This window comes from Miniopterus natalensis, chromosome 9, assembly GCF_054644295.1.
Source record: "Miniopterus natalensis isolate mMinNat1 chromosome 9, mMinNat1.hap1, whole genome shotgun sequence".
Taxonomy (NCBI): domain Eukaryota; kingdom Metazoa; phylum Chordata; class Mammalia; order Chiroptera; family Miniopteridae; genus Miniopterus; species Miniopterus natalensis.
The window spans coordinates 14,897,640-14,913,531 of record NC_142089.1 but is presented as its reverse complement, the minus strand read 5'-3'; the positions used below and the strand labels follow the sequence as shown (position 1 = coordinate 14,913,531).

Below are 15,892 nucleotides of genomic sequence, written 5' to 3'. Positions count from 1 at the left end.
TTTTGAATTGTAGCTATTCTGACACTACCCAGATCAGTACCTGAGAGTAAGAGGGGCTTTGGACATGGTGAGGGATGTTTCTCCTCCTTCACAAGGATCTCAGGGGTAATGAGAGCAGAGACTTGGTTAGATAGGCAGTTGGGAATTACGTGGGTAATTGCCCAGCCGTGTGCATTTTCAAATCAGTAGATACTTCAGCACCTGCTATGTCCCCAGCCCTGGGAATATAATTATAAACAGATATGAAATCTGCCTGCTCAGAGCTTTTACCTTGAGCAAAGTGCCATACCCTCTTAACCAAGCTGACCCTGGGGTTGTGGTACCCAACATATCGCTAGATGCCCAGGCCTTCATCCACCCCCCCCCCATCCAAAAACAACCCAAAAACTCAGAGGGAACTTGGGGCCAAACCTGGCATTGAGAGAAGCTGTCTCTGAAGGAGATTTTTGCTACCTCCCAGCTCTGGGTTTAAAGCCCCAAGGTGCAGAGCGGCCTGCTGCTGCTGGCTGACCAGGACCCAGCTTGGGGAGATGGTTGGTGGGTCTCAGGCTGAGGGGCATGTCCAGGCCTTGGTAGGGAGAGAAAACTGGAGGGGTTGACTTACAGAATTGCAGAGTTTGATGGGAGCTGGGGGAGGGGGTCTGCCCCTGGAGTTTGTCCTGGTTCTGCTACTGATTTGCTCTTGTGACCATGGACAAGTCCTTTCACCTTTTTGAGCCTCAGTTGCCCCATCTTTAAAGTAGGTGGGGTTGGGCTAGAAACAGGGTGGCAAGTAGGTTTTGTCTCACATGCAAAACTGATTGATTGCTGTTGACTTCTTAAGCAGCTCTCTGGGCTCAGCAGGAAGCGCGCACGTCTGGGATTGGAGGTTGCTGCATGCATTCTGCAGGTTTCAGACCTCCGGTGGCATGGTCCTCGCACTGCATCCTGCACTGATACTCTTTAACTCTTCAGTGCTTCTATCTCCTGTGTCACTTCTCCACCAGCCTGTGGTCTGCCTTCTGCTTAAACACCTTCATGATGGGGAGCTCACTGTCTTCCCTCAGACAGAATTGTTAGATTGTTATGCCTGGTCTTGAGCTCACATCTGCCTCCTGAACTTGTGCCCAGAATGATGAAAACATTGTCACTTAGCTTATACTGCAACCCTGTGAACCCTGTGTTATCACCTCCATTTTTCAGTGAGAGAGCTGAGGTTAGAGAGTTAAGAGAGTGGCCCCCTGAGACCAAGTCCCCTGTCACCAGCTTTTCCCCATCCTCGACCCTGTCCCCAACCTTCTGTTCTGGCTCCCTACAAGCCCACAGCCTCCCGTTCTCTCGCCCTCCTCAGGTTTCCATGTGATTCCCACTATTTCAAGTATCGTCCCGGAGAGCTGCCTGCTGATCGTGGTGGGGCTGCTGGTAGGGGGCCTGATCAAGGGTGTGGGTGAGACACCCCCCTTCCTGCAGTCGGACGTCTTCTTCCTTTTTCTGCTGCCACCCATCATCCTGGACGCCGGCTACTTCCTGCCGCTGCGGCAGTTCACAGAGAACCTGGGCACCATCCTGATCTTCGCTGTGGTGGGCACGCTGTGGAACGCCTTCTTCCTGGGCGGCCTCATGTATGCCGTGTGCCTGGTGGGTGGCGAGCAGATCAACAACATCGGCCTCCTGGAAAACCTGCTCTTCGGCAGCATCATCTCGGCTGTGGACCCCGTGGCCGTGCTGGCTGTCTTTGAGGAAATTCACATCAACGAGCTGCTACATATCCTCGTCTTTGGAGAGTCCCTGCTCAATGACGCCGTCACTGTGGTGAGGGGGTGGGGACCACATCCATATGCACACAGGGCACAGACCCAAGTCCAAGTCCACTCTGGACCCAATCCAAGTCCTGAGTGACCCACATTCACCTGCTAGGAATAGTAATAAAACGGCAAATGTCCATTCGTGCTTACTGTGTGTCAGGCATCATGCTGAGCATGAGACATGGGTGATTTTATTTAATCCTCATGGCAGCCTTAGGAGGTGCTTAGTATTCTCATTTTACAGAAGAGGAATCAGGCCCAAAGTTGTTCAATAACTTGCTAGAATGTGACAGAACCAAGGTTAGAAGCCAGGTCTGTCTGACTCTAGGACCTGAGCTCTTGGCCTTACCAGGTCATATGCTTCATCCCTGACTTGGATTGTGATAAGATCTTGGTTAAATTACTTATCCTCTTTGTACCTCAGTTTACCCTTTATAGACCATTTAGTCTAGAAGGGGCATTTCAGCGTTTATGTTGGCTCTTAAGTTAGAGTTTCATTTGTGCAGAGTTCTAGGGCAGCAGTTGTAGGAAGGGACCTTCCCCCCAACCCCCCAGGAAGTGATTAAGTAAAATGGTTTGGCCCAGTTTGGCCACTTGCTTACTTTGTGACCTTAAGCAAGTGACTGTTCCTCTCTGGGCATCACCTTGACAGCTGCAAAGTGGCAGAGGATTTAGTGCTTTCCTCCCAGGGTCTAGTGAGAACAGACAGCCCCAGCGCAGGGTCGCACACAGCAGCTCCATATATGCTTGCACATGCCCTTCCTTCCAGCCAGTTTCCTCAGGAACGTGTATGTGCAACTCACATTGTGTTGTGGAAACATCCCCCTGCCCCTCCCAGCTGGACCCCTCAGCAGCTGCACACAAAGGAAAACACAAGGACCCGTGTGCACACCCAGTGCATGCTTGCACATGTACTCCCTCTTCTCCACTCTCAGCCCCTCAGGAAGCTGCACCTCAAAGAAGAAACAGGCAGTGGTATTCGGCTGCCAACAGCCACGGTTTCCTCTTCTTCCCCTGCCACCCTCCTCAGCTCCTCGTGAGGCTGGTAGAGCAGCAGCCTGCCTGGAGCAGGCAGGCCTTGGTCCTGGCCTCTTTTAGCACCCCCTCTTGCCTAGGGTCATGCACGAGCCTCAGTTTCTCCATATGTAACTGGGATTGCAGTACTTAGCCTGTCATCCTCCCAGGGTTCTTACAGGAGTCACACTCACTGTCTGAAACCACTGGGTGCCAAACATAAAGTCCTCCCACTGGATCTGGATCTTGGGCTCGAACTACCAGGGGGCAGTGGGGTGTGGTTGTGTTAAGTGGATACCTCAGTCCGGCCATCTTGAGGCCATGGCCACTCCTCACCAGAGTGGTGGCAGTAATCACTGGTGTTCATTGAGCACTTCCTGTCTGAATACTCTCCCAGGCTGGGGGCCCTCAGGCAAGTTGCTTCACCACTCTGAGCCTCAGCTAGTGAGGGAGCAGGCATCCTTGGCCCACCTACCTCATAGGGCTGTTGTGCGTCCAGCAGGATGACTATCATCAAAGGTCTGTACAGTGTCTGAAGGGACAGTTAAACATCTGATGATAGTGTTACAATGACTTTATTTCCCAGTACAACGATGTGGGGGAGAGCCTCTCGTTCCATAGCATCTGAAATTGGCTGTTCATCACAACTACTTAGGGAGCTTGTTGAATAGGGATTTCTGGGTCCTACCTCTAGACTAGAGTCCAAGCAGGATTCTCTTGCCATATGTATTTTCAGAAAGTGTTGGAGGTTAAGAAGTCCTGTTGTAGTTCATTGTCTGAATGTTCCCTGCTTTATGCTGAAGGAGGGACGTGATCTGCCCAAGATCAAACAGTGAGAGAGGCAAACTGAGCAGTGCCAGTCGCAGCTAACACTGTCATAGGCATTCTGCGTTTATGAACTAATTTAATCCTCACAGCAGCTCTGTAAGGTTAGTGCTGTTACCCCTATTTTGTGGATAGGAAAACCAGCACAGGGAGATTGAATAATTTGCCCCATGTGTATGGGAGGGAACAGCAGAGCCAGAGTCCAGCCTAGGCAGATTGGCTTCAGAGTCTATGCTCGTAGCCAGCATAGCACTGCAGGTCCTAAGCAAGATCCTCTGGCCCTTTGGACAATGGTTCTGAGCACTTGTTTGGGATTCGGGTTTCTCTGTTACCATGTGGCCTCTTGTTTTGGCCATGGTCATTAAAGGGAACAGGATCACCCTGGTCTGACCCCAGGAAGCCTTGGGGCAGGACCTCGCCCTCCTGCCGACCACCCTGTATACCTTTTCCAGGTCCTGTATCATCTCTTTGAGGAGTTTGCCAGCTATGACCGTGTGGGCATCGTGGACATTGTCCTCGGCTTCTTGAGTTTCTTCGTGGTGTCCCTGGGTGGGGTCTTTGTGGGCGTGGTCTACGGAGTCATCACAGCCTTCACCTCCAGATTCACTTCCCACATTCGTGTCATCGAGCCGCTCTTCGTCTTCCTCTACAGCTACATGGCCTACCTGTCAGCTGAACTCTTCCACCTGTCCGGCATCATGGCGTGAGTCTGGGCTTGGCGTGGGGAAGCCACCCACTTGGATTCCCTGGGATCGTAGGGTCACAAGGGAGCTCCCCAGAGCTCAGCCTCCAACTCCAGGGAGGAGACTCAAGCTCCATCCTCCAGGCCCTGGAACCACCCCTGGAAGCACTGAGTTTAAAGTTCTGGGAAGTCTAGCCTCACTACTTCTTTCCCTCATTTGTCTCAAAGGCAACCCCTTGGTTGTAGCTGGACGCAGGCACTCGGGTTCCGTTTCCCTCAGCAGCCCCAGCAAGGAGGCTCGAAGCTTCTATTGAAGTGAGGAGTCCTGGAGGTCCTGAGGCCTCAGCTGGGTCTTGAAGTCAGAGACAGTGAGGTGCAGAGTTATTCCCAGCAGGGGAGGACTTTGGAAGTGCAGAGGTAGGGCTGGATTGGAGGACTCAGGGTGAGAATGAGAAAGCTGGGCCAGTGGAGCCCAGATGTGGGAATAAACCCTGGGCCATGGCAGGTGTAATTGAGTCCTGTTAGCCAAAGAGGCAATATGGCATCAGGGACAAGGCACAGGCTTTGGAGTTGGCCAGGCCTTAGTTTGTGTCTTAGCTCTGTCACTAGCCCGCAGTGCAACAGTGCACAGGAGATTTTCTTTTCCCTCATCTGAAAGATACAAGAATATGCCTGTGCGGGGTTGAGAGGATTGAGTGAGAGCAGATGTAGAAAGCCCCTGAGAGAAGCTCAGTAAACAGGCAGCTGACAGCTTCCCTGGCAGCGGAGGTGCTCTGGGAAGGTGCAGCTCAGCTGTGAAGGCTAAACCCCATTCTTCCCCGACCCCAGACTCATTGCCTCAGGGGTGGTGATGCGCCCCTACGTGGAGGCCAATATCTCCCACAAGTCGCACACAACCATCAAGTATTTCCTGAAGATGTGGAGCAGTGTCAGTGAGACCCTCATCTTCATCTTCCTCGGCGTCTCCACCGTGGCCGGCTCCCACCACTGGAACTGGACCTTTGTCATCAGCACCCTGCTCTTCTGCCTCATCGCTCGAGTGCTGGGTGAGGTCCCCAGGCCAGAGCCAGGGGAGGGAGGGAGGGGGGTGTGTGTGTGTGTGTGTGTGTGTGTGTGTGTGTGTGTGTGTGTGTGTGTGTGTGTGTGTGTGTGTGTGTGTGTGTGTGTGAGAGACTTGGGGGGGGTGTGTGTGGTGCGTTGTGTGGCGGGGCCAGGGTTGGTGGCTGGCTGCTCCCAGCATAGCTGGGCAGCGCGGGCTCCCCTAGTCCTCCAGCTGAGGCTGTGCTGGGCACTTGGGGAACAAGTCTGATCTCTGGGGAGATAGTCACGGTGTGTCAGAGTGGAACCTGTTGGGATCTGGGGAAGGGACTGAGCCCACACAGCCAGGTCTGTGAATGTTCGCTGTGTTGTCCCATGGCACAGATGACTTTGGCACTTGCAGAGCTGCGTGCAGCTCCTCCAAACCTATGCTGCCACCTGGGGCTACACACGGGACGAGGCCTCGGGTCTTTGGGTTTTGCTTACATTTTCCAGACACACCTCACCTCAGTGACTATTGCTTCTCCACTCTGGACCTCACTGAGCTCCTCTCAGATTGGGCCTGTGGTCCTGAGCCTGACTGGGCATCCTTGGTGTACTGTTTTCAAACCCCTTTAATCTGGGGCCTCATCCTCTACAGATTCTGTTTTTGAGGGATGAGGTTGGACCAAGACCTCTGCATTTTGTAACTTTTTATTATGGAAAATCTCAAACCGGAGAAATGTAGACCTCATATACCCATCATATTTATCTAATAGGTATCACCCTGTTTCATCTCTTTTCCATCGTCCTCCCAACCTTTGGCCACTGGAAGCCTCTGTGATGTCTCTAAAGTACATCCAGGTTGGGGGCCTTAAGGATCCACCAGCTCTTAGATTGAGGGAGTCGGAATACCCTGGGCTGAGGGACCCAGGAAATGAGTGAGCTGGGTGGGCTTACCCGTGGAGGCTTCCTCCAGATGGAGACATCTCTAGTGCAGAAGCCAGGAGGGGCTGGGGACTGCCTGACCCCTCTTCTTCCTCCACCCTGGCAGGTGTGCTGGGCCTGACCTGGTTCATCAACAAGTTCCGCATCGTGAAGCTGACGCCCAAGGACCAGTTCATTATTGCCTATGGGGGCCTGCGAGGGGCCATCGCCTTCTCTCTGGGCTACCTCCTGGACAAGAAGCACTTCCCCATGTGTGACCTGTTCCTCACTGCCATCATCACCGTCATCTTCTTCACCGTTTTTGTGCAGGTGCTGGACAGGGTGGAGCAGCCCTGCCCGGGGACCCTGACTCTGCCAGTGGAAAGAAATAGGAAGCACGTGACCCAAGAGGGGGCCACGGGTTCTAGGCCCAGATCCACCAATACCTTGCTTCACTACCTTGGGCAAGCCACTCCTCCTTTCTGGGCCTCATTTTCCCCAATTGTTAAGGAGCAATTGTGATAATGAGTCATTGCAAAGTGACCAATTGGAATATGAAGGAGCCAGAATGCTGCCTTCTTAGGAATCCTGAGGGAGAGAACTGGGTATAGTTAGCAAACCCACGATGCTTTAGGGAAATGATTTAATATCTTAGGATCTCAGTTTCTGCATCTGTAAAATGGGAATAATAGCACAACACAGGGAACTGGAAAGATTGCTGAGCCAGGCAGCAGGAGGTCTGGAGTCAGCCCACGCTCTGCTGCTGTCTGCGTGACCCTGGGAAAGACCCGCCTCCCGTTTCTGGCTCTCAGTTCCCCATCTTTGAAGTGAGGGGACTGGGCTAGATGATCCTAAAGAATCGTTCCAGCTTGCTGGTCAGTGATTTCTGTCATTTGAATGACCCAGGCTTAGCTGAGAGCCCACCCCCACCCTATTTCTAGTCCCCTAGGAAGCCCAGGCTGGGATTGTGTAAATCCCACCTTACCTGACCTGTGACCTTGGGCAAGTAGAAAACCCTCTCTCTGGGCCTCCGTTTCTCTACCATCCCCTCTGTCTTTCCTGGACACTAATCCTGGCAAACATAATTGTCTTCTCAGGAGAAAAAATTGGAGGGAACCTCTTGGGGCTGCACTTATTTTCTTTCTTTTTTTAAAAAAAAAAATATCTTTATTGATTTCAGAGAAAGGAAAGGAGATGGAGAGAGAGATAGAAACATCAATGATGAGAGAGTCATTGATCAAGCCCACAACCCGGGCATGTGCCCTGACTGGGAATCGAACCCCGATCGCCTGGATCCCAGGTTGATGCTCAGCCGCTGAGCCATGCCTGGCCGGGCTGCACTTATTTTCTGTCAAAAGAGGAGAGGGGCTGCCTCTTTTGTTCTCTCTCCCTGCTTACTCCCCAAAAATACTTTATCACCTTGACTATGCAGTTGTGTATGCTAATGGCTCACCAAGTCCAGTTTCTTCTTTTTAATCCTCCCCTGAGGAGATTTTTTTATTGGTTTTTCATATAGAGAGAAAGGGAGAGAGCGAGCGAAACATCGATGTGAGAGACATCAACTGGTTGCCTCCCGCACTTGCCCCGACCAGGGCGGGGGCCGGGGATGGAGCCTACAACCAAGGTACATGCCCTTGGCTGGAATCGAACCTGGGACCCTTCAGTCCCTGGGCCAACACTCTAACCACTGAGCCAAAACGATGATGGCCCAAGTCTATTTTCAATGAAGGCAGCATGGAGGTAGGGATCTCCCTGCCTGGGTTTGAATCCAGTTCTACTCTCTGAGACCTTAGAAAGTTACTTAACCTCTCTGAGCTTCAGTTTCCTCATCTGTAAAATGGTGACAATGAAAGGACCTACTTCTTATGGTTGTTGTGTTAAAGAGCTAATACTAGTAAAACACAACTGGCTGTGGCACATGGCAGTTGTGCAGTTAAATTAACTGCTGCTGCCATTACTAGGTGCCCCTTTGGTCACAGTCCTGTAAGGGAGGCAGAGCATTAGCCATTAGCCAGGCCTGACTTCCTTGGGGTTGCAGAACACGCCTGTGGTAGAGCCCACACTTATCCCCAGGCCCTTGACCCCTGGCCAGGGCTGGATGACAAGTATGTGAGTCATTTGACTGGATGGGCTTTCAGACCTCTGGCTGTGTTTTCAGGAAGAGCAGGCCTTGGGACCTGCTTTTGTAGAAATGCTGACATGGAGGTTGAGATATTGGAGGCCTAAGAGCAGAGGGCATCCCAGCCTCAGGGGCCTCAGGGTGAGGTGGGAGTTTCAGTGGCCTCCCTGCAAGGGTAGGGGAACTGGAGGGCCTGACACCCACCTGCCCCCTAGGGTATGACCATTCGGCCCCTGGTAGACCTGTTGGCTGTGAAGAAAAAGCAGGAAACGAAGCGCTCCATCAACGAGGAGATCCACACGCAGGTACTGGGAGCTGGGCCCTGGTTGCAGAAGGCTTGGGGAGCAGCTAGGCCTCGTATCCATGCCCTCCGTCAGCCCCTTCTCCCATACCCCAAGACCAGGTGGTCCTTAAGCCTCTTACGGTCACCAGGTCAAAGGGAGGTGTGGTATGAGCAGCTGGGTGCCAGAGGAGGGGGCATCAGGCACAGGTGGGTTTGGAGAAGGGAGTTCAGCCATGCCTTAGTGACAGAGGGTTTGAGGTGCCACTGGGGTTCAGGATGAGTGAGGTATGAGCACCACCTCCTGGCTGCTTCTGGAACTACAGGGCTAGCCTGAACAGAGAAAACACTACGTCTGAAGGTGGGGGGCCTACTCAGAAGTCTCGGTAGGGAACGAGCCCAGTAGTGAGGCTTGACCTGGCCCTGGGCCCGTTTCAGTTCCTGGACCACCTTCTGACAGGCATCGAGGACATCTGTGGTCACTACGGCCACCACCACTGGAAGGACAAGTAGGTGGCAGGCCTGGTGGGTAGGTGGGTGGGTGGGAAGGGGCAGGTAAGGGTTTCCCAGGGCCTGGGCATCTCCCCACCCCTAGGAGGTGGCTCCATCCACCTTTCCCTTCTCCCACCAGGCTCAACCGATTTAACAAGAAGTATGTGAAGAAGTGTCTGATAGCCGGGGAGCGCTCCAAGGAGCCCCAGCTCATCGCTTTCTACCACAAGATGGAGATGAAGCAGGCTATCGAGCTGGTGGAAAGTGGTGGCATGGGCAAGATCCCCTCCGCTGTCTCCACCGTCTCCATGCAGTGAGTGCTAATGGCCAACCCTGGCAGGTTCTGCACCCACACACTAACCCCTCAACCCCGACCTGGAGCAGCGGGGGCAGTGAGTAAGGCTCCTCCCATCCTATCATGGCTGGTGAGAGCTACAGGGCCACCCAGGCCACCCCCACACTGACTTCCTTCTTGCCCAGCCCAGAAGGCTCCAGGGTCACAGAAGTTTTCTTGGGGCCCTAACCTGTGTTGTGTTGTCCCAGGAATATCCACCCCAAGTCCCTGCCTGCTGACCGCATCCTGCCAGCACTTTCCAAGGACAAGGAAGAGGAGATTCGCAAAATCCTGAGGAACAACTTGCAGAAGACCAGGCAGCGGGTGAGGGCTGGTCCCCACCAGGCCCCCTGCAGGACAGGAGCCCCTCTGCCCTGTCTTCTCCAGCCCTGCCCCACATGTGTCCAGAGCTGCCCTGGCCCCTCCTGACCCACTTCCAGGGCCTGCCCTGCCTGACAGCTGTTCCTTCCATAGCTGCGGTCTTACAACAGACACACACTGGTGGCAGACCCCTACGAGGAGGCCTGGAACCAGATGCTGCTCCGGAGACAGAAGGTCCGGCGATTGGAACAGAAGGTGTGTCGGGGACTGAAGTGGTTCCTTCCTTTCTCTGAGTTCTCTCTCTTCCTGCACCCTCACCACCAAGCCCTTTTGAAGCTAGAACACTCCGGTCTGTTTATTTTGGCCTCCACCTGTTTTGAAAGCTGAGCCCCAGAGCAGGTTCCAGGGCCCTTCATCATATCCTCAGGCATCTGCGCTTTGACACCTTATTTTCTTGTGAGAAAACTAAGGCCCAGGGGGATAGACAGCTGCCCAAAGTCACAAAGCAAGGCACACATGCATGCATTCATTCATTTAAGAAACATTTGTTGAGTGGTCCCTAAGTGCTAAGCCTCTGAATCCGGGTGAATCAGCCTAGTCCCTCCCTTATGGAGCTTCTCTGGCAGTGGCCCATGCAGGACAAAAGTGCAAAGGGCCCTGAGCACCTTGAACAGGGAGGGGTCAGGATAAGCATAGGAATCAGAGCCATGGTGGAGGGAGTGTGGGCAGGGGAAGGTCCAGGCAGAAGGAAGAGCATGTGCGTAAGTTCCCAGTCACAGAATGTGGCCCATTCTAGAAACAGAGGGTTTGGCTTTCAAGGAAGATTGTTAATAGCGTAGGGTTTGGGCTTTTATTCTGCAGGCATGGAGAACCATGAAGGACTCTATGTAAGGGAGTGACACGGGAAGCCGGATTAGGGTGGTGACAGGTGGAGATGAAAAGGAGTGGGTAGATTCAGGGGACATTTAGGTGGTGGAACTAACAAGACTTGGTCACCAGTTTGAGGTGGGCTGAGGGGAGAGGAAGAGGAGTCGGGTCATGTCTAGCCTTCTGATTGGGGTAGTTGGGAGTGGTGGCTGACGGGATGCCAAGAAGAAACAAGGTTATGACAGAAGATAAGAAACTGAGTTCATTTTCAACATGTTGCACTGAGATACCTGGTATCCACTCCTGAGTTGACTTTAGGGTCTGTACCTCGGGTAGGTGTGGCTGGAACTAGAGACTGGGGCAGTGTCACCATGGGAGAGGCAGGGCAGCGCAGGTGATTGCATAGCTTGAGGAGAGCCTGGGCCCAGCTTTCAGGAACCCCCGAAGTGCCAGCATGACACAGCCTAATGAGGAACTGCCAAGGGGGAGCAAGTGCCCAAGCACACCTGAGGCCACCAGCCTCTGGTGCCATCCAGGGGGACTGCCTGAGCTCACAGCCGTCTGCTCTTTCTCTGTCAGATCAACAACTACCTGACAGTGCCGGCCCACAAACTGGACTCCCCCACCATGTCTCGGGCCCGCATCGGCTCAGGTAAGGCAGGGCACAGGGTGCCTGGTGAGGGGCCTGGTGGCTGGGTGCTCAGTGCCACCACCTCCTGAAGATGAGGCTCCAACAGGAAGGGGCCTCAGAGAGCCAGTGGGGAGGCCATGCTTCTTCACTGAACTCCTCCTCCCAAGTCATGAGGTCCTCCATCGGGTGGAGGTGGGGGAATGGCCTTGCTGCCCTTCCCGGGGACAGAGGTGCTCCACGTGGGACTGACTGTGAGGACTGTTGAAGGGAGAGGGTGCCTGGCAGGGAGGCGGGAGGGGTCTACACTTTGGGATCTCCAACATGAGGAGGAAGCAAGGGCAGGCCTTCTCAGGCCTGAGTCCCTGGGGGCTGACGGTGATTCAGGAAAGAAGGAGCCCTAATTCTTTTTCTAAGGGGGAACAGCCATGGGAGCCCCTAGTGTGAGGAGAGGAACATGGTCCTACCTTTGAGACCCCAGACTGAGGGGAAGAGAAACTGCTGAGGGTCCCCATGGAGTCATTCTGAGCCATCAGGATTGCTGCACTCACAGGGAGGTCCTGTGGGAGCTGCTGGCACGGGCTGAGGTGGGGCGCGTGCTGGGCAGGGCTTAGGGGCAGAAGCCAACTGTGCCTTGGTCTTGGTCCCCAGACCCGCTGGCCTACGAGCCGAAGGCCGACTTGCCTGTTATCACCATCGACCCAGCCTCCCCACAGTCACCCGAGTCTGTGGACCTGGTGAATGAGGAGCTGAAGGGCAAGGTCCTTGGGCTGAACCGGAGCCCCAGGGTGACTGAGGAGGAGGAGGATGACGACGGAGGCATTGTGATTCGGACCAAGGAGCCCTCCTCCCCTGGCACTGATGATGTCTTCACCCCTGGGCCGAGTGACAGCCCCAGCTCCCAGAGGATACAGCGCTGCCTCAGCGACCCAGGCCCCCACCCTGAGCCTGAGGAGGGAGAGCCTTTCATCCCCAAGGGGCAGTAGCGCTGGGGCCAGTGGGCCATGCCTGCCCCACTACAGACTCTCCCACCAGAGCAGGGGCTGCTGGGGGCTGGGGGCCTCCCCTCACCCTTCCTGACCTGGATTGCCCCTCCCCCCACTGCATGGCAGCTGGGCCCAGCACTGCTCCCCCCTGCCTCCTGGGAAGCGCCCTCGCCCCCGCCCCCCCCACCAGAACTGCCTGCCCCATATATTTGGCAGAACTGTTGGGCTGTGAGGCAGAACCTGCCCCTTCCTATCCAGGCTCTCCGGTCCCCAGAGGAGGGCTGCCGAGTTTCCCAGACCTCGGTGCCCACTTCCTCTATCACCCTCCTCATTCAAACCAATCTTAGTTTCTAACCAAAGAGCCTCTGTCTCAGCCTTGATCCCACTTGAGAAGGGAAGGAGCCCAGGATGCTCTTGGCTTAGGCCTGGCCCTTCATTAACAGAGGAAAGACGGGGGAGCAGACATCTCTGGGGGAAGGGTTGGTAATTCATGGCCTTCCCACCCTCCTGCCATCTCTGTTATCCTGGCCGGCCACCCTGACATGTGCTTACCCAGAGCTGCATCTCTAAGCTTCTCTGTGGAGCTGGGGCACTTTGGACTGTGATGTGACTTGGCTTTCTAAATTGCTCCAACAGGGACCACTGAGCCCTCCAGTGGCTGCTGTCAGGGGAAGGACTGTCGGGCTCCAGAAAGTGCTGCCTTTTTATCTATTTTGTTTGTTCACACTTCCACGTATGATCTCTTTGCACAGAGGCCATTCCTGTTTTTAAAACATTTTCAAAATCCCTGGCTGAGTGAAGCTCTGGCCTTCCTCCAAAGAATTACCCCTCCTCATTTGGGCCTGTCAGCCCAGCACTCCCCCAAATCAGTCCTCTGCCTCTTGGACTCATAACTGTGGGCCCCAAGGTCCTGATTTCAAATGTGACACGCCCCCCAATCCAATCATGGTTCTGATTTCAGATGTAACACGCCCCCCCCCCAATCCAATCACAGTTCTCTCCAACTCACAGATGCTGGGCCTTTTGGTCCTCTGCTCGTGGGCCCAACCCTCAGTTCCTGCTGGCCTGTTCTTTCTCTTATCTCCCCCTACCCCCACCTTGGATCCAGGAACCTCTCCCTCTGTTCACCACACCCAGCTTGCTGTGGAGCCCAGTCCTCAGGGGAGAAGACGTCCCCTGAGCATCTCCCACTTGGCCAGAGCTGGTGGTGGGTGCGCAGAGCTCTAGGCTCCCAGAAGCCTTTGCTCACAGGCACACACTCCCACCCCCACTACTGCCATGGCTAGGCCCAGGACTAATGGTGTCTGTCCTCTCTAGGGCACTCCCCCAGGATTGTGCAATAGTCAGAGTGTCCCTCTTCCCAGTGGACTGGGCAGTGGGTGTTAATCTGTGCCCCCTCTCCATGCAAGTGCTGTTTTGGGCAAGAGTCACCATGCAAGGGTGATGTTGACAACCATGTTCAAAGCCACCACAGCTGCTGCTGCTCTGCCGCCTGTACAGAAGAAACCAAATTTTTTTCATATTCTAATAAATCCATGTGAGTTTTTGATAGAGTCGAGGGCTGTTTCCTGGGAAAGAGGGGCTTTGGAGCATAGGGTGGTCTGGTGACCTGAATGGCTTAGCTCAATGGCTGGCACAGAGAAACGCTTAATCCATGTCAGCTGTTGGTGTGGTTAGTACTGCATTCCAGGCACCAGGGGTACAGCTGTGAACAAAGCAGAGGGCTCCCTGCCCTCAAGTGCCTTCAGCCTCTGGGGTACAGCAGCATTCATCAAACATTCCCATAAACCAGGAAAACCGAATGTGTTTGTGAATGACAGTGAATGAAAGGCAGGGGTGGGGAGGGGATGGTGAGGAGAACTTTCCTAAGTGACATCCTAGAGAATGAGCTGAGGTTAACCAGGTGAAGGACATTTTAGAGAGTTCCCAAATATTCTAATTGGGAGCTGCACAGTGAGCACCCTAGGATCTAAAAAAAAAGACCAGTGTGACTGGGTCAGAGTGACAGGAGGGGAGGCAAAGAAGGGCCCTGCCATCCACCGTTAAGATTTTGGCTTATACTTAGGGCAGTGAAAAGGTTCTCACCTGTAAATGGGGGACAGTAACCCCTGGGTGAAATGTGCTCAGGTGTGTAATGGGCTCAGCACAGTGCTGGTGCCGAGTGAGCTTAGTTCAGCTGAAGTTGGATCCCTGCATTTCCAGGAGCTGACCACCAGAGGGCAGTGGGGCCCTGACACAGCCCCAGCACCCTGGGAACCTGGGCTGTCCGGGAAAGCTCCTTTGCCCACCCCTCTGTATGGAGCTGGTTTGACTCACAAAATCTGAAGTATTCAGTGCTGAGGGACCATGCCATTTCTATATCAATTGGTGTCCCACCGAGAAACATGTTATGCTCAAAGGGATACTGAAGAGCCTTCAACTAAGGGATTCTTTACAGGGGTGTGGGCAAGGCTAAGGAAACCTACCAAGGATGGGACACAAGGAGCTCACACTACAAGAAGCCATTACAACCTCTAGATCTGACGGGCAAGAGGAGAGGTGTGACCATGGGAGGGGGCTGCCCTGCTGGAGCTGCAGCCACAGGGAGCAGAACACAGCCCCTGCGAGGCAGGGACCCTTGTGGGGGGGAGGGATAAGTATTCTGACTTTTATCCTGCTGGTGCCTCTCCTTGGCCAAACACAACTGAAAGCCAGAAGGAAAGGCAGCTGAGTGGCTTCACTGAGTTCAGTCTACACAGGTCAGCCTTCCAGAAAATGGAGCAAGGGGAGAGTGGAATTAGAGGGGAGGCAGAATATCCAAGCGGAGCAATTTCTTTTGTCCCCCACCACCCACTCTTTAGATGAAAAACTCATGTCCCTATTGCTTAGTGGTTTCAGGATTTCAATTTGGGGTGATGAAAAAGTTTTGGAAATAGATTGTGGTGATGGGTGCACAACTTTGTGGAGGTGCTAAATGCCACTGATTGTTCACTTTAAAATGGTTCTTTCTATGTTAGGTGAGTTTCACCTTAACGTTTTAAAATGGAAGGAAAAAGCTTATTTCCAACAGGGAACAGTTTCATCGGTACCACCTAGTCATATTCACCATACCCCTACCTTTCAGTCATACCCACCTTGAGCCTAGCTTAAAACATCAGTCAACACTAGGGCTCTTTCAGCAAGCCAGCAGGGGGAATCACAAAAGCCTGCCACGGCCCCCTTCTGTATCCGGTCACAGGGCTAAGTTAGCAGCCACACATCCTCCTCTGCCCCTTCTAGGTTCCTCTTACCAGCTGCCAGCACTTTAGCTGATTGGGTTCTTTATTTGGTGGGGAGACCTAAACCTTTATTTCTAGACAACTCAGGTTCTTACTGGTCTTAGGTTTGTCAGGTTGCCAAGTTTCCCGCTGACTGTCATTGGACTGGGCGATCTGAGAGGCACCCAGTAAATCCTGGATGCCAGACAGCCTTCCTGCCCACCCTCCATTTTCCTTCTGGTCATCCAGATTAGTCACCCTTTCTGGTACAGTTGACCCCCCTCTGCCTTTTGGTTCAGCAACATACAAGGCTCAAAATGACCAGCGGGAAGATCTTCCAGTTTAAAGAAATCACATGTGTTTCCTGGGGGAAGTATTCC

The 15,892-nt window shown here is 53.7% G+C and overlaps 1 protein-coding gene across 1 annotated transcript in view; it reads left to right on the top strand.

Annotated features, from left to right (window-relative positions):
* Nucleotides 1-13,251, top strand: part of SLC9A1 (solute carrier family 9 member A1) — a 43,326-nt gene extending 30,075 nt beyond the window's left edge. Inside the window, exons 2-12 of the mRNA XM_016216681.2 lie at nt 1,331-1,791; nt 4,076-4,326; nt 5,134-5,351; nt 6,377-6,579; nt 8,584-8,673; nt 9,087-9,157; nt 9,280-9,453; nt 9,684-9,798; nt 9,949-10,050; nt 11,242-11,314; nt 11,942-13,251. Of these exons, the coding sequence (XP_016072167.2) occupies nt 1,331-1,791; nt 4,076-4,326; nt 5,134-5,351; nt 6,377-6,579; nt 8,584-8,673; nt 9,087-9,157; nt 9,280-9,453; nt 9,684-9,798; nt 9,949-10,050; nt 11,242-11,314; nt 11,942-12,276 (2,093 nt within the window). The 3' untranslated portion in view covers nt 12,277-13,251. The remainder of the gene's footprint in view (nt 1-1,330; nt 1,792-4,075; nt 4,327-5,133; nt 5,352-6,376; nt 6,580-8,583; nt 8,674-9,086; nt 9,158-9,279; nt 9,454-9,683; nt 9,799-9,948; nt 10,051-11,241; nt 11,315-11,941) is intronic.
* Nucleotides 13,252-15,892: the final 2,641 nt, after the last annotated feature.